The sequence below is a fragment of the Taeniopygia guttata genome, chromosome 6, assembly GCF_048771995.1.
Source record: "Taeniopygia guttata chromosome 6, bTaeGut7.mat, whole genome shotgun sequence".
NCBI lineage: Eukaryota > Metazoa > Chordata > Aves > Passeriformes > Estrildidae > Taeniopygia > Taeniopygia guttata.
Genome location: NC_133031.1, coordinates 20953767 through 20976763, shown reverse-complemented (window position 1 = coordinate 20976763; position 22997 = coordinate 20953767). Strand labels below are relative to the sequence as shown.

General features: G+C 39.2%; 2 protein-coding genes across 6 annotated transcripts in view; one reads left to right on the top strand and one right to left on the bottom strand.

Moving 5' to 3' along the window:
- The window catches only part of PLCE1 (phospholipase C epsilon 1), a 139131-nt gene extending 132665 nt beyond the window's left edge, over positions 1–6466 (top strand). For all 5 annotated transcript variants that reach the window (XM_072931114.1, XM_072931117.1, XM_072931115.1 and 2 more), the window contains 4 exons: positions 3–164; positions 320–538; positions 1266–1464; positions 2518–6466. In XM_072931114.1, the coding sequence (XP_072787215.1) occupies positions 3–164; positions 320–538; positions 1266–1445 (561 nt within the window). In that variant the 3' untranslated portion in view covers positions 1446–1464; positions 2518–6466. The remainder of the gene's footprint in view (positions 1–2; positions 165–319; positions 539–1265; positions 1465–2517) is intronic.
- Positions 6467–7415: 949 nt separating this feature from the next.
- On the bottom strand, positions 7416–22975 carry NOC3L (NOC3 like DNA replication regulator). Its single transcript, XM_002189353.6, has 21 exons — positions 22849–22975; positions 21520–21727; positions 21014–21140; positions 19220–19377; positions 19052–19108; positions 17943–18073; positions 17340–17501; positions 16512–16605; positions 16142–16317; positions 15794–15922; positions 15213–15344; positions 14762–14842; positions 14137–14237; positions 13620–13692; positions 13484–13547; positions 13325–13396; positions 12206–12387; positions 11839–11967; positions 11136–11233; positions 9592–9676; positions 7416–7938 (listed from the first exon to the last, which is right to left on the bottom strand). The coding sequence occupies exons 1-21, from the start codon at positions 22855–22857 to the stop codon at positions 7807–7809; spliced, it is 2400 nt and encodes a 799-aa protein (XP_002189389.6). The 5' UTR covers positions 22858–22975; the 3' UTR covers positions 7416–7806.
- Positions 22976–22997: the final 22 nt, after the last annotated feature.

Sequence of the window (22997 nt, the reverse complement as noted above, 5' to 3'; positions counted from 1 at the left end):
AGAATTTAAATGAGAGAAATGTCTTTCAAGAAGCAAAGGAAGAAGCAGCCATCAGCTCTGAGGATGACAGCTTCTTTGTTCAGGTACATGATGTCTCCCCAGAGCAACCACGCACCGTGATCAAAGCTCCACGCCTCAGCACGGCTCAGGATGTCATACAGCAGGTAAGGCTGTGTGCCCACCTCAACATGGGGGCTGGAAGCTGGTTTCAAACAAGCTAAGGTGGGATTTGTTCTCAGCACTAGCTGAAGAAACGGTTTAGTAACCTGAATCTGAGGGAATGCCTTGGTTTTTGTTTTGTTTTTCTGCTTTTAAACAGACTCTCTGCAAAGCCAAATACTCCTACAGCATTTTGAGCAATCCAAACCCAAGTGATTATGTGCTTTTGGAAGAGGTGACTAAAGAGCCAGCAAACAAAAAGTCTTCAACATCTAAACCATCTCAGAGGATTCTCTCTGATCAAGAGTGTGTGTTTCAGGCCCAAAGCAAGTGGAAGGGAGCAGGAAAATTTATCCTTAAGCTCAAAGAACAGGTTCAGGTAAAAAATGCAATACTTTGCAGCAGATGTTATAGATGGTGTGTAATCAGCTTAATGGGAACCTGCTTTCCATGTAAGGGAGAGACAACTGGCATGAGGGCAGATGGAGAGGACAGACTACAGCAAAAAGCGGATTTCCTCTTTTCTCTGAACCTCCCTTAGTTATTCCTTTGCAAAACTGCATCAGTTACATTCCACAATACGATTCCCTCACAGCCTGCAAATCCAGAGCAGCCTTTATCTGCTACCAGCTTTCTGTTTCTCAAAACTTTCTGGCCGTGCATGCCACGTTCCTTTCAGAATAAAGGACCATTCAAATGGGCAGAACTTAAAAGCGAATGGAATAAAGTCCCCTTTATTCCTGCCAGTGAAAAAGTTGTTCTGTTGCTTTATCTCAGGCTTTAAAAAATGACAGGAATGAAGTACATGCCTGCTGGGAGAAGGAGCTGTGTTCTCCTTTCCAGCAAACACCACCAATCCACAGCTGCTGTTGCTTTAACGTAACTGTATTATAAGCACAGATTACCAAATTTGCTAAACATATCTTTAACAATACATAACTTTTAATTAATTTATTCAAAACAATCAGAAGGAAGTGCCTGGATGAAAGCACAGCTGTACTGAATTCCTAGAGGGAGGCCTGCTCAGCAGTGTGTCAGGTGTTTTTATATTCATTCCTTATTTCCCATAGCACAAGCAGCTCTATGGTGGTTTTTAATTTTTACAGGCAGCACGAGATGACAAGAGAAAAGGCATCTCCTTCACCAGTGAACTGAAGAAGCTGACCAAGTCGAGCAAGCAGTACCGGGGCTTCGTGTCGCCCGCGCTGCAGGGCCTGTCGGACGGCGCCCAGGGCAGGGAGGAGAGAGCCGCCTGCGCCGTGGCCTTCAGCGACATCATGGAGTAGTCCCGGCAAGGCCGCTCAGGTATGAGCCAGCGGCCCCAGCGCTGAGCTTGGGATTCCTGCTCCCAAGCTGGGGCTGAGCAAACCAAGGGAGGTACAAGGACTGGCAGAATGATCCATAAAAGCCTCATACACGGGTGTGCACAGGCACGATGACATCAGGAAGGGCTCCAGGTGAACCACAATGGTGGAGTTTCACTCACTTTCTCTGTCCATTTAAAACAAAATGTTGCATCACAGTTGATTTCGCAGTACTCATTTTTATCAACAGTTGTGCTTAAATAGCGATGCTCTGTTACTCTTTTGCTCTGGGCCATGGCAAATGGGAGTGAGCAGTAGAGCTTTTATTGTTTTTTGTTATGTCCAGATAACAAAACATCAGGATTGGTGATCTTTTTTAGCTAGAACAAGTTTATAGTGTTAATTTCTGTCTGTGGAAATTTTGCCAGAAATGTTTAAACATTTACACTATCCTTTCTGTATCTCTTCAATTTCTTCCATCTTGCTTGACTTCAAACAACTGAAATACACAACCAAGACTGTCCCATTTATATGGAGCTAGTAAGTGCCACTTGCCCAGCACTGTACACTAACCAGACACTTTCACAGTGCTACTACAGCACTGTGGCAGCAGCTGGGAAGTTGCAGCTCATTGCAAATGAAGAAGAAATCTTTTTCAGTGTTGATAATCCCACCTCACAAATGGCCCATTTAAGATGATTTTTTTTTTCTGTATACATCTAATTATTAAAGCATTATTGGACATGCACTGTAATGCTGCTGCTAAGTCACTGACAGAATTTAAGCAGTTTTCATTTGCAAGGTATTTCAAATAGGAAGGGATTAATTTGATAGCTTATTTCTAGGCTGCTATAAACCCCCCAATGCATTTAAACAATTTGAATTAAAAGAAAGCAAAGCAAATTATGGGAAAATCATAGTCACTTTCCTTCTTCTGCATTTGGTTGTGTTTTGGTTTTGCTGGGTGTTCGTTTTGTTGTTTTCTTGTTTGTTTTTTTTTCCTTTTTTTTCTGAAACCAAAATATGGAATTTATATGACTGAATCCTTCTGCAGTGCCTTTGAAGGACCCTGCTGCAGACTGAACTGGTCAGAACTGTGTGGCCTGTGCAACAGATGCTTAATCCAGGCAATGCTGCTGGATTAACATCCAGACTCTGGGAATCCTAAATGGGATACTGTAGATGGGAAAGATGCCTGTCAACTCTCGAAGATTCCTCTCTTCCTGTTTCTCCACATCTGCAGATTCTCCATAGGCGGATGGAGAAGTTTTCTTGGACTGTATGTTGTAAACAAACACGTGTCATCACCCTCCCCTTTTTAAACAAAAGATAATTTTAGCTTGTTGCCTCTAAGGAAGCTGAAGGCAGAGAAGCAGAGTGGTCTTTTATGTGTATTATATTAAAATAACGCACTTTTACCTGACGATTACTGTTAAACACTGTGTTAAGTGATTGTAAAGAGATTTAAATATACTGTAACTTCCTTTGCATATCTGTTTAACTTTGGTGAATATACACAAAACACTCAAAATTATTTATGGTTTCTCTACATTAACAAAATAATGTACAATAGCTGAGTACACCTTACTGGTAGTGAGACCTTGGCAAGGAACAACATTTTCTTCTTTTAAATTTAGTTTTCCAGGCTTGTGTTTAAAGACAGAATATTTATGATCATGTTTTAAAGTGCATACCATTGTATAGTATATTTATCATATACTACTTTTTAGAAAATGCAAATTTTTTTATCTTTCTCTGGATTTAGAGGAAAAAAATATTAGAACTTTTCTAGTTCTTTCTTTTCAGCACAAGATGTTTAATACCCAGTACTGACCAAATTCAAAACAATGCATTGAAAAGTGTAATATTTCAAAATTTTGAATTCAAACCACATTTTCCATGTAGTCAGGAACTGTCTTTTTACTTGTCTGTTAAACCCAGAGAGTATAAAGAACTTTACACTATAACTCTTGGCAATTCTGTTTACATAGAAACACTGTTGTGAAGTTTTAAGTGTGCTGATTTCATCTTTTGTTATCAAAGTTAGTTATGGTCGTCTCTTTTTCCTTCCATGGGAGTTACTGATGTGTTTAGTTATTTAAAATAACCCATTACAGGGGCACAAATTAAACAACTGCCGCCATCAGCCATCCCTTTGATCTCCCCCAAGAAATGTGTCTGTGGGGAACAAACTACTCTGCTCATGTTTTTGTTTCACTAAAGCAAACTCTAAACAAAGGAAAGAAGTTACAGGCAGTAGTCTCATGACAGCTAATGCCCCCACCATAAATAAGAAAGTGTAATTAAAGAAAACAAAATTATTAACTGGCATATAAACAAGCAGACAGAACCTGCATTCTGTCACCAGAAACTGTGAAGTCTTTCACTATACACTACAGAAAATACCTATAAAATAGCCATTTACCAAAGCAAGAAGTGCCCTCTTGAGGTGACTTCCAGCTTTCAGAAATAAAAACCAGAGACATACAAAAAGGTCAAATTTCTCAGTGGCATATCCTCACAGAGACCATGCACTTCCACTGCTCATCTTTCACAAAAGTAAAGTTTTGAACTTATGTACCAAAGCAGCATTTTGCAAATCAGGAACATGACTCAACTCAAGCCCCCAGCCAGCTCAGCCGGTCACATTACCAGTTCCCTGTGAGGGACATGTGCTCCCTGCCCAAGGAGAAGACTGAGCCTGAGCAAAATGTTAAGTGACAACTTACACAAAGTTCTATGCACAGTTTGCTTTGGAATACTTTGGAATTACTGGGAAATACATCAACCTGCTGCACAATTCAACTACTGCAATGATTTTTAAAAATGTTAGCTTCATTCTCTGTTATTTTAAAACAGCAACAGTTTGATGTCACTGAGAATTTTTTTGTGGCATTTTAAAAACAACACTTATTGTCCTGTAGTTTGCCCTTACCTGTTTGGCTTTTTCTTTTTTGTTGGTGTGGTTTTTTTGGGAAATGGTGGTTTTTTTTATCTTTATAGGCTGTGAAAATTCTTACTATTGCCTGTAATATCACAGTATGGCAGACACCCTTGCTAATTAGTTGGATTCAACATAGAAAGTTCTTATACCCATGTTGTCATCCACTAGAGCTTTTCTGTCACAGATATAAAAATAAAAAAAAGTCATGGGGAAGCAAAGGGGACACCAGTTGTCATGTCATATTGTGCACCACAGGCCTAACACTAGCCTGAAGTCTTGTGGGCATTTAAAATCAGCAGTTTTGTGCTATTTCTGCTAACACAATTTTTCTAGCTGTGGGAATAGCTTACTAATATAAGTATCTTCATCATAAATCATAGTCAAAACCTCCTTTGTCTGCTGTTTATCACAGTGAAAGAGAACAGCAAAATATTTGGCTTTTCATTGAAAAACCCTAACTTTGTAGGCCTGTAGACATCTGGAACTGTGTAAGGCTAATGAACTTGTTCCAGTATTTTCATTAAGGTACATGCATCACTTAATTTAAAGTTTAGGTATTGGCAAATATTCAGGTAAACTTTTCTTGGTGAAACATGATACACTTTGGGGTGAATTTGGGAAAGAATTGCACTGCTCTTCCTCTTGCTGGTTCTAAGTAGTGGAAATACAATACAACTTGAAGCATTAAAGAGCAAGGGGGAGTTGTTAACTTTTGTGAAAGCCTAGTTAAAAAGCTTTCATGTGCTAAGTTGTTATGCTAATAGGAATGTTTATTCTGTTTAGCCACAGTTTTTATTTCTGCAGAATCTGTCCACACATTCCTATGACAAAAATGACACTTTGTCTTTTTCCATGCTTTTGGCTGAGTATGGACATCAATTAGGAAAATACATTCATTTTTACACTACAAACTATTTACAGGAAGCAGCTTCCAGGATAAAGTTTGAAATAAAGGAATGTAAATAATCAACATCTTCCAGAAACATGCAGTCTCTGAGCAGTAGCAGGCCTTGCACTGCACACTTTTCAGGTGGAAATCTCTTGCTTCTCCTGCTCCGTTGCCTGTTGGCAAAAACAAAAAAGCATTTTATTCTGTACTATTTTAAAACTGCTACTTTTCTACCAATTTCTCACCCTTTCCCTGTGCAGCACGTGGTGCTTGCAGTGTGTGACTGTAAGGGCCAAAATCTGGGCAGTGCCAGCTCCTGTGTGCACACAGAGCTCTCTGCTTGTAGGAACTGGGGCACGCCAGGAGCTGCTTCCTCTGCCGCCCAAAGGCTTCCTGGTTCTGCCTCACTGACCCCAGGAAGAGAAGTCAGAACACTAAAAAATACTATCTCAAGTTTTTGGTTTTTTAAGCCTAGTGACACTTTTTTCCTTGCTTACAAATATTGCTAGGTGAACTGTCTGAATAGCTGCTTTTAGGAAGGTGTCTGCTTCCAGAACTCACAGGCTTTTGAGAATTAAACATTTCAACATGGAAATATCTAAATATTTCAAGAACATTTTCTCTTCCATTCATAGTTTATTTTCAAAAAGAGAAAACCTTGCTGGTAGCTTTACAGGCTAAGTCTGCAGCTTCTGATCCTCAGCTGTCTGTTCTGCTCTTCAACTGCTTCAATTAACATCTGGTTTTTAATCACTGTCTGTTACTATTCCACTAAAAAACTCAGTTTACTTTTAGGGTAGCCCACTAAATGTACCAATGGTGGCAATTTTTTCCTGTCTGTGATAAATATTTTGTAACTTAAATAGTGATAGACATTTGGCAGAGTTAGCAAATTAAACACAAAAATAAATAGCAGAAAATAGATTTTGCTCCTATAGATGTGTAAGCTCTTCAGAGTGACTTGTACAGTTGTCTTCCTCTGCCTCTTCAAGCATGTCAAAATATTCTGACAATGCAACATCACTATGTGCCAGTCTTTATAAGTTTGGAAACTATGTAAAATAAGCAATTTTAAAAGTGACTTTTCCACCTGGACTGTTTTCTCTCTGCTGACTTGAATAAACTGTATTTGTATATGTTGTAAAAAAATAAATGGTTTAAGATGTTGAATCTTTGTTTTTGCCTTCCTGAACTGACAAAGGTACTGACAAATGGCCCCCTTGGAATGTTGCAGAATTTAAACCATGTCTGCATTTGTAAACACTTAACAACTAAACTAAAAAGAACTACTCAAAGTGAATGGGAATGACAGCCTAAGCAGACATAAATGTGTATAATCACCAGTATTATGCATGCAGGTTTGTGGTCCACATAGTAAATACAATATAATACATAGGTATTTTATATGTATAATACAATACGTAAGTATTTTCCAATCCCTTAATACACAGATGTCTGTTCTAAAAATGTTTGTAAATTTATGTTTAATTACTTGGAAGCTGTGAACTAATGCAATCAATACTGAAAACATATTAAAAGAGAAATAAATTATTTGCAAAACTATCTAATAACCATAAATCAGGATAAAGGACTAAATACCTTAGAGAAAATAAGATTATTTTCTGACTTAAATAAAAGGTGTGTAAAACTTATAACATTGCCCTGTACAATGGAATTCAGATAAAGACAATACTCACCTTTAAATTATTTCATATATTTCACCTGTTCTTTGCAAAGCCAACATGCAGCTGAAAATGGATTCAAAAACAATCAGACAATAAGTAATATTTGGAGACTGTGGAGAGAATTACCTACCGAAAAAAAAAAAAAAACCAAAAACAAAAACAAACATTCTTACCTTGTATTTGTCCAATATTCTTGACAGCAATGCTTTATTGAAGACACTGCAGTAGAGCATTCAATCATTATGATAGCTTAGAACTGAAATTCAATATTCTTAATTTGTCAATGTCAAGATTCATCAGAGAGGGGAAAAAAAATACCAAATTTAAAATCATTTCAAGATGAGATAAATAGTTAGAAGACATCAGAAGAAAAAAAGGAAAAATGCAATATATATTCCAAATGTCTAGGTAACTTAGACACCAAAAAGTCAATATTATGTTAACATTTTCAAAATATTTATTAAGTTATCAACACAACCCAGTGAATTCGCAGAAACATGTATGTCTATATTCCATTATAAAAACTAGAAAAATACATAAAGAAAAATACAATTGTGCATGGTTGCAAACAATTCTTAAATTACTTGGGTTTGTATATTTTTAAAACACTGACATGACAGTTCATTGTGATTCCTCCAGCCTCCTGAACAGGAGCTTGGTGGTTAAGGGGACAGGCCTGTAACTGTGTGAAAAACTGCTGTTACATTTTCATGTGTTTCTATATTCACACAAAAGCCTATTTGTGTTCCTTTTATGATGACTGGTTCTTTCAGCCAATCTTTCTCCATAATTAAGAATCCAAGTGAACTTGATTGATAGGTACATTCATGCCAAAGATGATTTCTTCAAGTGCTTAGCAAAATCCAAGGGCTTGTGAGCAACAGTCTCATTGATGTGTTGTTGAAGCTGTTTGTTTAGTTCTTCATCTACAAATGAATCCATCTGCAAGAAGGTATCCTGAAAATTACAAAACACGAGTTGTATTACTAAACAAGGCCATGTTTTCCATGTCTACCTTAGTTTAGCAGTCTTTCTCTCCCACGGTCCCAGTCATCTACACCAGACCTGTTCAACTGGCAAGCACTGTGCCAGACACTTCTTCATAAGCTCGTGGGTTTGGTGAGGCTTTTCTGGTTTGTGGTAAGCTGGGTTTTAGAAGATCACCTACTACACACAGCCATGGCTTCCAGCTCGGAGTGAGGGGTGTTCACACACTGCCTCCTGTTTAACACACCTTACAGATACAGATCAAGCACAGTTTGCTGACATCACACATTTGTAAATCAAGCACCTCTGACCAAAGAGCAACAATGCTCACAGCACAGGTTGTGACTCAGAAAGGAATCCCCTGACTCTTCTGCCTCCAGCCACGCCTGGAGCCCTGCATTTTCCTGGTGCTCAAATGAAGAATGATGATCATGCACATGATTTAAACTTCCCTTAAAGTCTTAACATTTCCAGAGCCAAGTACTTTGTGCACTCATGGAGGAATGAGAGCCTCTCTTTAGTGGTGCACAGGGCTCCAGTTCAGAGCTTCTGTCAAGAGCAGGGAGATGCTGACAGACTGGTAGCCTGGCACACAAATGACAAGCAGAATACAGAGGGTAAAACTCAGATAACTGCCAAAATTTGTTAAATGATCCAAACAACCACAGAGCAGGCAAGACCCCAAGGTAATTTTCCCACCTAGATCCATTATAGCCCTACAGTCACTTTGTGATCTTGCTGTTCCATTGTTTCTGCCCCCTAAAGGAGCTTGTGCATTTCCTTATTCAACCCGTATTTCTCTCCCATCTGCTGTTCTCCTCAGCCTTGCTCTGTCAAAGCTGCTCATGTAACACCCTAGCACGACACATATATCAAGGAGTCATTATAATAACAACTGAGTAAGTACAAACACATTTTCAGAAGTTGCTTCTCTAAAATGAAAAAAACCACTGTACTTCAACTGACATGACTGAGTTACAAAGTGGAGCACTGACAAGGTCAATAGGTTATAATGTTTGCATTAGAAAGAAGGGAAATTATCACTTTTTAAAGAACACACCACTAACTGGACATTTAATGGAAGCTGGCATCCAGCACTGAGGATGAAACGCTTCCCCCATTTCTCCTCTTCTTACATTAACTCTTTGTTCCCCTCACATTTCCACTTTAAAGCTGTAGTGACACTAACAGGAATCAGTATCCCTCAACACACTGAATCAAACACTCTGGAAATCCAGCTGTCTTGGCAACTGCCCACCCTGGGGAAAGAGCTGGCTTTTTATTATTGCTTTTTGAACAAACATTAGTTCATCATTACAGAAAAGAGCCAAGAAATCTGCACTGAACCACTGCAAAGTGCAAAATAACAGCTACCATATTAATCTTGCAATGTTAACTGATGCTGTGGGAGGTAGGACTATTTATACAAGCTATTTCTTCCTTCTTTATACTCAGTCCAGTCTTGGATCCAGTTTAAAAAATGTACTTGATGCAAAAGGTACAGAAATCAGAAAGCTACACTGAGTGTGCCAATGCCTGGGCACTGCATAGTGAGCCAGCAAATACAGGTTATATTGGTGTGTCACATGGTGAAAAAAGAACACAGAGCAATGAGAACAGTACCTTTCTTCTGGGTGTTACTGATGCAACAGGAGGATTAAAGGTCATTCCTTTCACACAGTATGCCTCAAAAAGTTCTGTAGCAGACCTACAGTAAATAAACAGGAAAGAAAAATGGCATTAGATAAATACAGCACCAGCTGATCTATCACCAGCCCAAGAGCAGCATCTCACACAAGCCACACCCTCCCCCTCCTCAGAGTAATCAGCATCACCTGGAAAAGATCAGCAGCCAATGGCTAGGAAATAATGCAAGTCAAATTAAGTATAATGTGTCTAAATACACACAAGAAAACTGTTGTCCTCCCAGAGCTCTGATCTGTACATACTTGAAAAAGGGGGAGGAAAAAAGGTAGGTAAAGATGGTCTAGCTGACACAATCTGCCAGAATTTTCAACAGTTCCTTGCCAAAGTGTTTTATGAAAAAAACATCCATGGGAGAACAAACCATCACAGAAAAAAATGGGTTAAAGGATAGGAAACAGAGGACAGCAGTCTATGGTGATTTTTTGCAATGGCAGGAAGAAACTGAATTTCCATAAGGTTTTTTTCCAGGACCTGCACTTTTTATCATGTTCAAAAAAGAGATGGAGAACACCAAGTTATTTCTAGTAGTAAGAATGAGCTACCTTATAGAGAACTGCAGACTGACTGTGTGAGATGATCAGTAAAGTGGCAAATGAAATTTAGTGTTGGAAAAAGCAACTCTACATAAAAACAGTAGGCTCTGAGCAGACCACTCTTGCTATGACAGAAAGAGCGATTGAGCAGAGCAAGAACCAGGGGCTGTTAAATGAAGCAAACTGGCACCAGGCTCAAAACAAAAGAAAGCAGATCTTACCATAAGGAGCTGTGGACTCACAGAACCCTTACCAAAAAATGGTGCATTTGCAGAATATGTGCTCTGATTCAATGGACATTGAACAGTTTTATAAAGAACTCCATGGAGAGAGAGGTACTAACAGCAAATGGTATCAGGTTCAGGAAATCCACCAGGCTGAAACCTGTCAGAGGCCTGCTCAGAGCATGGTTCATGTGTATGCCCTGGTTTTACCTTTCACAAGGCACCTGCTGCCTGACACTGCCAAAGACAGGATGCTGAATTACATCTTAGTCTGAGCCTGGACGGCTGTTCTTATGTTTTAACCTACTACAGACCTTACACTGCAACTTGGGTTCTAGTCTCCACTGGATAGCCCCAGTTTAGTGATCCTGATCCATATTCAGTGATCCATATTCAGATCTGGGCTGCTGATGAAGGTATTTTGCTCCCAGGGAAGAAAACACACTGCACTTTGAGATGCTGACCCTCACAGCCTGGCCACAAGTCTCAAAAGGGAAAAGAAAGGAAAAGGAAAAAAAAAAAGAAAAACAAAGAAAAAAAAAAGAAAAAAGGCAGCCAGCATTCTGCATTCTGCACTGGCAGAAGAAGAAAGAGATTTGAAGATCAGAGTCTTTAATTATTTTTAGGAATTCCTTTAATATAGTATAAACAACAGCTTCCCTTCAGGGCCTATTATAAAAAAAGGAACACTTTGATAACCCACCTTTGGCTCAAATCAAGCGGAAGAGCTCCTGAGCCTTCAGTTGGCGCTCCAGCAATAAGGTGAGATGCAAATTTCTGCACTGTTGGATGATAATGTCTCTGAAAGAAATGAAGAATGCAGGCAGTAGACACACAGTAAGGGACAATGTATTTATCTATAGAATTTCATGTTTATTTCCAATTCATAAGATGGAAGGTCTGCTTCTATCTTAGAAAATGAGTACCTTAAAATCAGTCAGTTTGTGGAATTAATGTAATGCATTTATTCCTTCATAGCATGCTGTGAGCATGACTCTCTCCACTTAGATAATTCCTACTTCCAGAAAACAGGGACAAAGGGCAGAGAAAGCCGTCTCCAACCCCTGACTGGAATAACAGATCAAGGTGTCAGTTTCTCTTGGAAAAAGGGCTGGACTGCAAGGGAACTTAACAGATCTAAAAAGTCTCCAAACAACTCTAATAAGGCAACCTGCAGTATGAACCAGTATGGTATTATATTAAGGGATGTGTAACATCCCCCTTTGAGCTCATCCTTCCATAGCACTGTGTTGGTCTTCCTCTTCCACTCTGTTGAAATAGGCTCATATGGGCCAAGATTTGACAGATAAGCCTGAAGACCTCTGCTCTCCATCTGTGTAAAGCACCTAAATATTGACCATCTATTTACTGCTCTTACTTCCCAAATCCCTGAGTTACTCACAAACCTGCAGTAGGTGCAGCTCCCACAGTGCTGTGTTCTGGGCATTGCAATGCTCTGGTTCTTCTAATTCTGGGAGATAAACTCCACTGCCTTGAGATTCGTTGTCTAGTAAGAGGTCCATCCTTGGGAATGTCTACAACACAAAAAAAAAAAACCAGAAACTGAGTTGTTTATATTACCAACCCAATTATAAAACGGTTGAGTCAGTTTCAGGATTCATTCCACTACAGTTAGTTTCAGCAGCATTTAAACATATTCTGTTTTCATCATTCTTGTTAAAGGTGCTTTAAAAATTTTGCACAAAATAATTTTAACAAAAAATTCCATAGCCTTTAGCCAGTATGCTAAAAATTTGAACAAGTAAAACTTACTTGCATGAATACCCTGTTTGTTGCCAAGATCCCAACACTGGAATTTGGAAGTACATGAAGAGCAAGGATGGAAAGTCGCTTTAGGAAAGCAAGAGCTCGTTGCTGGGAGACTTGCTTTCTCCTCTTGGCAAACATGACATCCAGGCACTGCAGCACAATCCCTATGTCCTCGTTGCTGCCACCTCAAAAGCAGAATTTCATACAAAGAGTAAAGAACCACTTCATGGACATACATTGTGTACCCTGCTAGGAAAACAGCATGAAAGCTGGGAGGCTCAGACACCTCTCATGTGATACAGACATTAAGCATTCACCCTTTTTTCATCAAAATAGTCCAGCTTTGAACAGAAAAAATGTACCATTGTTTCAGTGCTCCTAAGAGAACACTTGTTCCATCAAAAGTATCTAATCATTAAACACTGCTTATTAGTGTTATAAACAATGCTTATTAGCATTAAGCTACTATTTCAAACCTAAATGCATTCATTTTCTATAAATTATTAAAAAGTTAAAATATCTAGTCTTTTACCCATCCAGAAAAGCAGAAGGTTTATTCTTAATAGTTTATTCCTAATGAATCCACATTTCTCAAGTAAATTAAAATTATGTTAATTTCAAATTTTATAAATCTCTTATTTAATAAATTATTCAACTATAATTATAAAAATCAGAAATATATACTAGAAAATTTTAAAAAGCAAAATTTAAATTTAAATTATTTTTAGAATTATACTGGAAAAATCAAGTGTTTCTTCTTTACTGGAGAGAGAATTAGAGAAGAAATACAAGAATTTTTAAATTGCAACTGAAATAAATAATTAAAAGGAAGTAAAAAACTGAGGACAGACTAAATGCTTATCGAAGATCAAGTATTTGGCATTTCCTAATGAAATGACATGATTAAAATCTGTTACCACGTATTGGAATAATAATTCAAGTATTTGTATTGCAGTAATGCAATGTGCGACTTGAGAAAAAAAAGTAGATTAAACCAGACAATAATCTTCTCAGAAATCAGATCTCTTTAAAAAGTGCAATTTAATAATGCTACATAAAGGCTTTGATAGCACAGAAACAGAATAAACATTATCTAGGTGAACAGTGAAAATCTGGAATTACCTGCATGTAGGCTGAACAGAGTCTTGTACAGATGTGTGTAAAATTTCATTGGATCAATATTAAGAACATCACCTATAAACATAATCCCAAATAAACACATTTACTCCATTTATTTATCAGGCAATATTAAACAAAAGTTTGATTTTAAAAATCTCCTACCTTGACCAGAGAGTATATGAAAAGCACTGAGAATGCAATGAAGACTCTCACGATAGCTTAAATCCTAAGAATACAAAAGTGATTAAATACCCAAAAGAAAGTAATTTTAAGAAAACTGTATTAAAATTCAACTTACCCCAGATGCAATAAGAGAATGAAGGACAATCAATAAGTCATCAAAAAATTCCACATTTATGAGATGAGCAAACCTGCAATCAAAGAGATTTTAATTTTTAAATTATAGACATTATCAAAGTGTTCTGAATCGCCAAGATCCACACCTTAAAAGTAGGCTAAATCAAATGCTGAACATTTACTACCTTCACAGGAAAGATTAATTCAGCTCCCAACATGATAATCATGGCTTTTCTAGAGCATTAAAGACATGTTTGTGTCCTTTAGCAATTAATTAATCAGACAAAATAATGGAATCACATCACACCCTGTGGCATTTACACCACATTAATTCTATCACATGAATTTTCAAATCACATTTGAAATGGTTTTGGAAACAGCAGAGAAATAAAAGAATTTCAACTAATTTGTCAGGGATTATCTTTTCTCACTTTCAGAGACAAACATTTCTTTAGTACTTTATGTCTTTTCCAACACACACAGAAGAACACACACAAAAGAAGGTAGTCAATTCTTACTTTGCAAGACCTTCTAGCACAGCTGGCAAAAGTGGAGACTTCTGAGCTTTCTTCAAGATCCTGAAGTAAGTTACAAATACAATATTCAAGGTCTCTGTGTGCTAAAGATAAGAAAACAAAATTAAATACTTCATCATGTGAAATAGACATTTCTATTTCACTTAAGCTCAACTGAAATGCTTTTCTGTTCAAGCCCCCAACCAGTCCTGGCCCTGCCATCTCTGTTCTTATGCTGTAAAGCTCAAGTCCCCCAGTGCTGTCCTGCTCCTGGCTCACTCCTGGCTGCAGGCACACTCCTCCTTTGCCTAAAGGCCACTCTGAGAGGCTGTAGCACCCACTACACAGTGTTCTATAGAACAGGGCACCTGGAGGACATTTGTCAATGGGTTCAATACCATTTTGAGCAGACAGCATGAAGGGAATAGGAATGGCTACGTTGGCCTTCCTGGCTAAACTGAGAGTGAGGTTTACTAAAACCTAGATCTCTGTCACAGGCGAAGTGTTAGCTGACAGCATGATCTAGAGATGTGGAATGCTGCCAGGTTGGGATGGAGGGAAGACAGTTACAAAAGGGTTAGGAGCTGCCACTCTGCTAAAATAGGGAAATAATGTCTAAATTATTTACCAACTTCAGTTTCTTTTGTTTACTTTCTGATGCTTCTGCTTCCAGGAGTTCTCGTTCCAGTTTCTCTTCTGCTTTCTTCCACTGAAAATATACAGTTGATTTTAAGACAACAGATCCAATGTTTCCAACCAGTCTTGATATCCAGGTTGAAAAGATACCCAGAAAATAAATTTTCTATGCTTGGTGAATTGCTTAAGTCACCCTATAATTCTACAGGGTAACCCTTGTCCTATCAGAAACAACTAATCAAAAGCATTATCACCACAGAAAAGAGGAAAAAATAGGAAGATAATTAAATTCCCTCTAGAACCTCATAAATTTTCAAGTACAATTAAAAAACTGATCACTGATGCTGAGAGTTAACAATGGCAACAGTAGATGTGCAATCATTGCTGGAACAAATTGCTACATAAAGTAACAGAAGTAGAGCATGAGAAAGCACATGTCATACCTTCCTTTGCATTCTGGAAAGATTTTTTCTTTTCTCTTTGTAAGTCATGAACTTTTTCTTTGGTGCAATGTCTTCAGAATCTTTTTGTAATTCTACTTCCTTAATTCTTAAGTGAAGAAATACTTTTAACACCTATTATAAAATAAAACAAATACAAGGAAATGTCATCTACAACCTGATAGGAACTAAAGGTAAGAAATCCTGAATTCCATTCCAGCCAGTGGGCTTTGCTGGTCAAAGGTTCTTTGTTTACTCCCTCCTATTCCTTCACACCTGTACCCCTGCTCCCAGTTCCTTCCCCAGCACTGTCCATTTCTATCCATTCTTCGATTTGCCTCTCCCTTCAAGTCTCCCTGCCTTAAGCCATGTCTCGCAGAATCTCATCTCTAGCTCCCAGTTTCCCTCCCTTACCCTATACCTGTCTAACTCTCTGGCTCAGCCTAATCCTGAACTGTCTGTGGTCTGACAGAGTGAGGAAATTCTGCTTGTTTGTAGCCAGCAGCTGCAGTAACTTTAACATGTGGGGATTTTTGAAACCTTTGACAGAAGAATATTGTGAGGTACAACAGAAAGACTCTTACCTCAGGTCTGACATCATAATTTCTACCCCTCACAAGGCCAGAAATTACTTTAACTACACCAAGTGAAGCATAGCCCAACTTGTCCTGTTTAAAGAGCTTCTTAACTGCCTCAACACACAGTTCAGAAATCTGAAAAACAAAACACAGAAACTGCTCTGTAAAGCCAAGTCCAGCACAGCAGCTAGTAACAGACAATAATCCTGGTATTTACTAATTATAAAGTGCACACAGCCGGTAAAGCAGTGAACAGATACAGCCAAAAGATGTGGATATTGTGGAATAAAGCTCAGAAATAATTATTTTTCACACAAAACAAGAATTTTTTTCTCTAATCAGAAAATCACTTACCTTTTTTGATGGATCATTCATGAGTGGAACAATGAGAACAATAATGTTATTGTGGAAGTTGAAGTGGGGCAGGGCCACAAGCAGCTCACACAGACACTTCACTGCTACCTCTGCTAGACCTTTATATGCCTTTAATGAGATGACATTGCTTTTCTTCAATTTCCTTTGCTTCCAATCTGCACAAAATATTATTTTTAGTGATTACTCTTCAGAATTATGGTGATATTATAAATATTTAAATTTTTAGCGATTGCAGGCGTACTTCATGCAGGTGCTATCTCAAAGACAGAAGGTACCACGCATTCAGAGGAAGGAAACTGCCGCAAACAATTTTGCCTTTACTAGGAAAATTTAGAAGTGCTAACTGTACCTTTAATTGCTTGTTCCAGATTTTCCAAGTAATATTTATACTGGCTTACAAGGCCTTCTTCAAATTCCCTCAGTTTCTGTGTTTCTTTTTTAACCTGTAAACATAATTGAAATGAGATTTTATTGGAAATTAGCCAATGGTGAAAAAAAAAAGTTTTAAAACAAGTATCACATATCTAAGTAGTTTTTTCTTCTGGACAGACATTCCTAGAAATGTATTAAAAACAAAACATATCTGCATTTTTCTACAGATGTGTTCAGAGGGCGTTTTCCAACTAGGCTTATTTCATTTATAAAGCTTGAAGTAACATTATCAACTAGATGTTATTTTAAAACCATGACTCTAAAATGCACTAAACCTATATATAAAAAACCTTTAAAAATTAGTTTAAAACAAGCTCCATAAAACAAGCTACTGTGCATTTGTTCAGCAAATTGTTGAACACATTTTAAAGAAATCTATGCCAGTTAAGTGACAACATTGCATAATTTTCTTTCTTTCTAACTCTCTATAGTGCAGGACCTTATTCCAAGGTTCATGAGGAAAGTCACCCAAGTTTGGTATACTATTTTCAGACACTACTTTTCCCCTCCATTACTACCTGCATGTCACCTACTTATTGAAGGAAGTATGTAAGAATTTAATGCTCAAAACCAAAACCTCTTTTCCTGAAAGTGTCACAGCTTTAGAGCTTCCACAAGTATTTGTGCATTTGTCCCCTTTGCTGAAAACCAAGAATTCATATTAAATAAATCAGTCTTAGTATCTGGCATAGCTAAAAACACTCTTAACTGCTTACATACACTATAAATAGATTTGATATTTCACCTTGGTAGCCTTTTCTGCTTCGGTCAGAGGCCGAATTTTGTACGAAGGTGCAATATCTTTGAATATCTCCATCAAAGACACCATAACCAGCTTCCTAACAATCACAGCCACGTTAGGATCCTGTTCCATCAGCATGGCACGCAGCTCCTTCAGCTTCTTAATCTGATTGAAGAAAACAGGCAGACATCAGATGAAAATCAATTGCAAACCAAGGGACAAGCACAACGTACATTAACTCAGCAGTTACTCAGACTCTACTTAGCACTGCATAAAGAGCCAGGAAATTATAGATATCCCAACAAAAATCTAGTCTCAGGAATGTTCAAAATATCCTGCTATTACAAACTTGCACAAAAATACAGAAAATTATTAGTATATCCTGATGTATTGAGAACTGTCAGATACAACCCTGAAATCAGAGCTTACATAAGGGCCATGCTTAAGGAACAAGAAAAATAATGAAACCGATACAACACTGACTTTTTCCTTGTTCTACCCATATATTCTTGTGCTTTTGCTACTGTTTGCTCATTCAGATCTTTGTTTCTTGCCTTAGTGAACAACACACACACTTGTACATGCAGGTTAAGTAAATGTACCTACATTGCTGTCTGGCTCTGAGAGAATGGAAGATGCTAAGGCAGCTATGTGCATCTTCCTCTCCTGTAGCTTTTGTCTCCTTTGAGCAGCCATTTCCTCAGGAGTGAGAACAGGCAGGGGTTCCTCATTAAAGTCTGGCACAGATGTTAGAGTTAGAAAAGAGGGGAAGTCATTTAACAAATACCATGTTGCAGATACTGCATTTCAAACAGGTACCCTAGTAAGGCCACACAGGAAGAGAGACTAACACAAGAAGTTCCACAGTCAAAGAAGCTTTAAGAATGACTTCGCTAGATCTTATATTAATCCACAGATTCATTTTTGCTCCACTTCAAAATCTTTTACTTGCAAAAAGAAGTGGACTAATGTTTTTGAATCTGCCCATGGTGCTCTCCAAGAACAGTGGGAACATATAAACTCAATGTATTACCCCAACCACACCAAGAAGCGGTAGTGCTGTGCAACTTATTCACCATTCACTTTTTCTCTTAAAAATACAATTGTTTTTGTTTGTGTTTTCTGAGTATTATTTTGCTACAAGTATCTCCTTCCTCAACTTCAGATTATATTTAGACAGTAAGGACCCAGAAGTCACAAAGTTACTTGAACATGACAATTAACTCTATAGCCAACTGCAAAAGAAAAATCACAGTTTCCTGGTATTGATGTTTTAAGTGAAAAATTTTAAAGACAAAGACAGACAAAGCCTATAAAAGTCTGTGTCCTGAACTGCATTTCAAAATGATCTCAGAGTCTTCAAAATAGAACCATATAGATATTCTTTATGTAAGACCAATATTTCCTTCTTACTAGCAAACATGACACAGAGGATAAAAGTAACTTCGCAAGCAGCAGTTCTAGGTAAAAAATGAAAATAATTTTGAAGAAAGAGAATCTGAAGCCAGCCATTCCTGAGATTCTAAGAGATAAGAGTGCAAGCTTTGAATAATGATAATGCTTCGGTGGCTACTGGTAATGAACATATTCAAAAACATCCTGAACAAAATACACTTCAATTGCAAACTTCCTTGGGGAACAGCAAAATACTTGTCAGATATGTAAGCGATTTTGAAAAAAAACACCAACAAAAAGCAAACAAAATGTTTTATTACCCTCTGCTTCCTCCGTATCTTCTGTGTCCTCTTCTTCATCATGTGCAACATTGAGAACTGCAAAAACAGAGTATCTAGCATCAAGCACATAATAAACACTGTGAAATTTCAAATAAATAAATGATATACTTCTTGGCTACTATACCAGTTCCAGAATCTGTGTCTTACCTGGCTTTTCCACAGCTTGAGGAATTATGCCACTCTTGTCTTTGATGGGGAGCAGATGGATGAGTTCTTTTTCTGGCTCTGTTTGCAAACGTCTTGGCACCTTCTCATATTTCTCAATCACACTTTCATGTTTTCGTTTTTTGATGTGAACAGGTTCACTGAAAAATACAAGGCAAACTAAATGAACCAACCATGTAATTAGACAAAGAGCTATGCCTGACCAGCTGGATTAAGTGTCTGCCTCTCACCCAGGCCAGGGTGCTGTTTCACTTGTCCTTCCCTCCCTTCTGTGCTCCCCCATAGCACAGTGGCTGCCCTGGCAGGGCTGAGACATGCTGAACCACCCCAAGCAGTCCTGCCATCAAGGACTCCACCAGCAACCAGCAGGACCAGGATCCTCTCACTGGGCAACCAGTCCAGAGCCTTCCTTCATGTCCCACAGCCTCTCTCCCCCTCACTGTGTCTTGACTTTCCAGGTGAGGCTTAACCAGGACATGGCAATGAGTGGGTCAGTCCATTTTTATCTACCCTACTCCATGGCTGTTTTTACCATTACGATTCAGTTTTCTACCCTGCCCACTGGCAAAGCCTGTGTCACACAGCTCTCTCCAATGACAACAGCAGTAACACAGCGTGGTGTGGCACCCTTCACATGTATGCTCCTGAGCTACACATAAGTGTACAAGAGGGTAAGTATTTACTCTGTACTAATATGAGCACACGATTTGTAACTGCTGTAATATCTGACAAGTTTTTAGATAGATTGTAGCTGTTCTCCAATTAAAGGGAACACTATGAAAGGAACTAAAATCCCATAACAGTAAAACAGGTAAAAGAGCAACAACTTCTACTGTTTTTTCCTACCAATCTAAAAACATTCTGGCATAATGAATGTAAGACACATAGAACTACACTTTGCAAAATATCTCTAAATAAAACCACAATCAATTTTGAGTTTTGCAAGACTTTAAACTTATGTCACACCCAGTTAATTTGGGAAAAGGGAAAGGTTTAAAACAAAATTCTTCTAATTCAAGAACTTGCAGTGTGGCTACAAGAGACCATGCAGCACAACTGCCATTTTGTACATAAAAGCCATTTATGCCTTTCCTTCAAAACTAGACTAAATTATTAATTACTAAGCAGAATCAGCATTAACAAGTCAAAACCACCCTACAGCAGCATAGAGAGTCTTTTCACATCATCAAAAAAGGCAAGCTAAGATTTTCAAACAATCATGTAACGAGACAACTCTGTAGAAGTGTATTTGCAAACACTATTCTACAACTAGAAGCACATCCTTTCTACATATGTCACTGTGAACTCTACCCAATACCTTGGTCCACAAAACTGGCAACAAATTTTTTGTATGAATGTTTTGGTGCTACATGTGTTTACAGACATGGCTTACAAAACCCTTTTTATTTTTTCCCAGCAATTTGCAGTGCAATATGTATAGTGGTCCATAATCCAGGGAATGTCCTGAACATTCTGTATAGAAAAAAACCTCTGTTTGCAGATTAAAGCATTTCTTTTGTTTGAGGGATGCTACAGCCAGGGACCTCCCAGGAAGGAACACTTCAGAAACAGTAACCTGAAGATCAGGCAGAGCACCTGAATGCCCTGATACACATTGATACATTAATACTGAAGTACTGACGGGCTGAGGAAGGACTAAACCAGAGCTGCAAAGAAACACTAGACTGAAAGAGATCTCCTGATACGTGCATTACTTTACATATTAATTACATATTAAGCACACAAGGAGTATGAAAAGGAGACACTGCAACTCACTTAGAAGAAATATCTCTGGTTAAAAAGGATGCTTTTTGGGCCAGATCCTCCATCAATTTTAAGTCATCTTCATCCATCATGTCCAGTGGAAGTGCATCTTCTTCTTCTTTTTCTTCCCATTTTTTAGCTATTTTAGAAGACAATGTTTACAGATTAAGATCCCATATGTGTAGTCACCCTTGTAAACCTGCCTACACTTTTGAGACCATTTAATGCCTTACTTCTACCTGGACCTACTGACCTTTATGCATGTGGGTTTTGTTACCCCAGAAAACTGCCCCTTTACTATGATATCCAACAATGATCAATGCAAACACATTTCTACCTTCTTTAACTGACAGTTTTAGGTGCCAGAATGGCCACATTTTGTATTTTTCACAAGTCTCCCATTCTTTCAACAGGAACAGCAACTATCTGTATACAGAAAATGAAGTATTGTTTTCTCCAATTTTACAACAGGAAGCAGCAGGATATTCGGTAACCCCCAGACCTGAGCAAACACTTACCAACTTGTTTCTTCTTGCATTCCTCCAATGGAAAAGGCTTTCTAGAAATAGCATCTCTGACGGCCTCCCTTAGCTTCTTTTGTTCTTTACGATACTTCTTAGCAGCACTCTTCTGTTTATACTGTTTATTCTTTAATTTATTATCTAGTTTTATTTGACTAGTTCTCAGTAACTTGCGAAAACTTGGAACTCGCTTTGTATTTTTTCTCTAGAAAACAAACAGAAAGCTAGAAGTCACTGACATGTTAACAGGATTTGCAAAATTTATTCCACTGTTTAAGATCTCAGTGTTCCTATTTCTATTAGGACTGAACAATGTTTCTTGCTAGCATTATCATCAATTAGCATAAAATTTACACAACTGTGTTACATCTTTGAGAAGAGAGCACTGTGACAAATGTTTTACAGAAACATTCTCTGACAACTTTTTTGTTAAACCCTATGTCCATCACTTTTAGACACACGGACACTCAAGGTATGGCACACAGCTTGTTAGGGCGCAGTTCTTGGTGTGCTCCCAAGCACTCTGTTCTCTTCTCAGGGTGCTGCTGTTCCCCAGCACACGCTAAAATACTTCGGGGGACTTCAACGACCAAGGCCACAGCCTCGGGCAAATGTCCTCCTGCAGGGCACCTCCCCAGGCTGAGCTCTGGCTTTCTCCTGCCTGAAACTCTCCCCGGCCAGAGGCTGCCTGCTGCAAGCTCACAGCAGCTGTCCAGAACAGGGCTATGGGGCCAGAGCTCGGGAGGCACCGTGGGCTGAGACACCGGGCACGGGGAAAGCCTGGCGGCTCGGGTCAATACACGCGGCCCGTGCCAAACCTGCAAAACACTCCCAAGGCTGCTCGGGAGGGAATGGACACGGCAGGGATGGGCTTGGGAAGGCGAGGGTGTGCAGAGAAACTGGGCACCGCAGCGCTGTTAGGGACGAAGTGTCCCTTTACAAAGGGGACAAGTGGCTGGATCAGTGCGGGGCTCCCCGAACCCTCAGCTCAGTTGGTTGGAGCGTGGTGCTAATAGCAGCAAGATTTTGGGATCACTGCCTGTACGGGCCGGTCACTCAAGAGTTGGGCTCCACGACCCTTGCGGGCCCCTCCCAACAGAGAACATGCCGTGAATCTGTGAATCCGGAATTTCTGTCAGCTCAAATTCAGCTTCCCTTTCTATGCTGGATTATCAGGAGGGCGCTGAAAGGTCAGCGCTCATCTCGGGGCGAGAGACGAGCCAGCGCTGCGCCGCCGGTGCCCACCCGAAGCCCCCGCACTCCGTGTGGATCCCCCGTCCCGCCCGTGACCCCGCGCTCCCTCCCCGCTCCCCTCACGGCCCCTACCGGCTTCATGGCGGCGGCGGCGCGTGCTCCCGGCGGCGGAAGCGCTCCCCGCGCGGCCCGGCCCGGCCCGGCCGGCGCGCCCACAGCGGCCCCTGGCGGCGGAGGCCGGCAGCGCCGCCGGTGCCCGAGCGCCGCCCACGGGAGCGGGA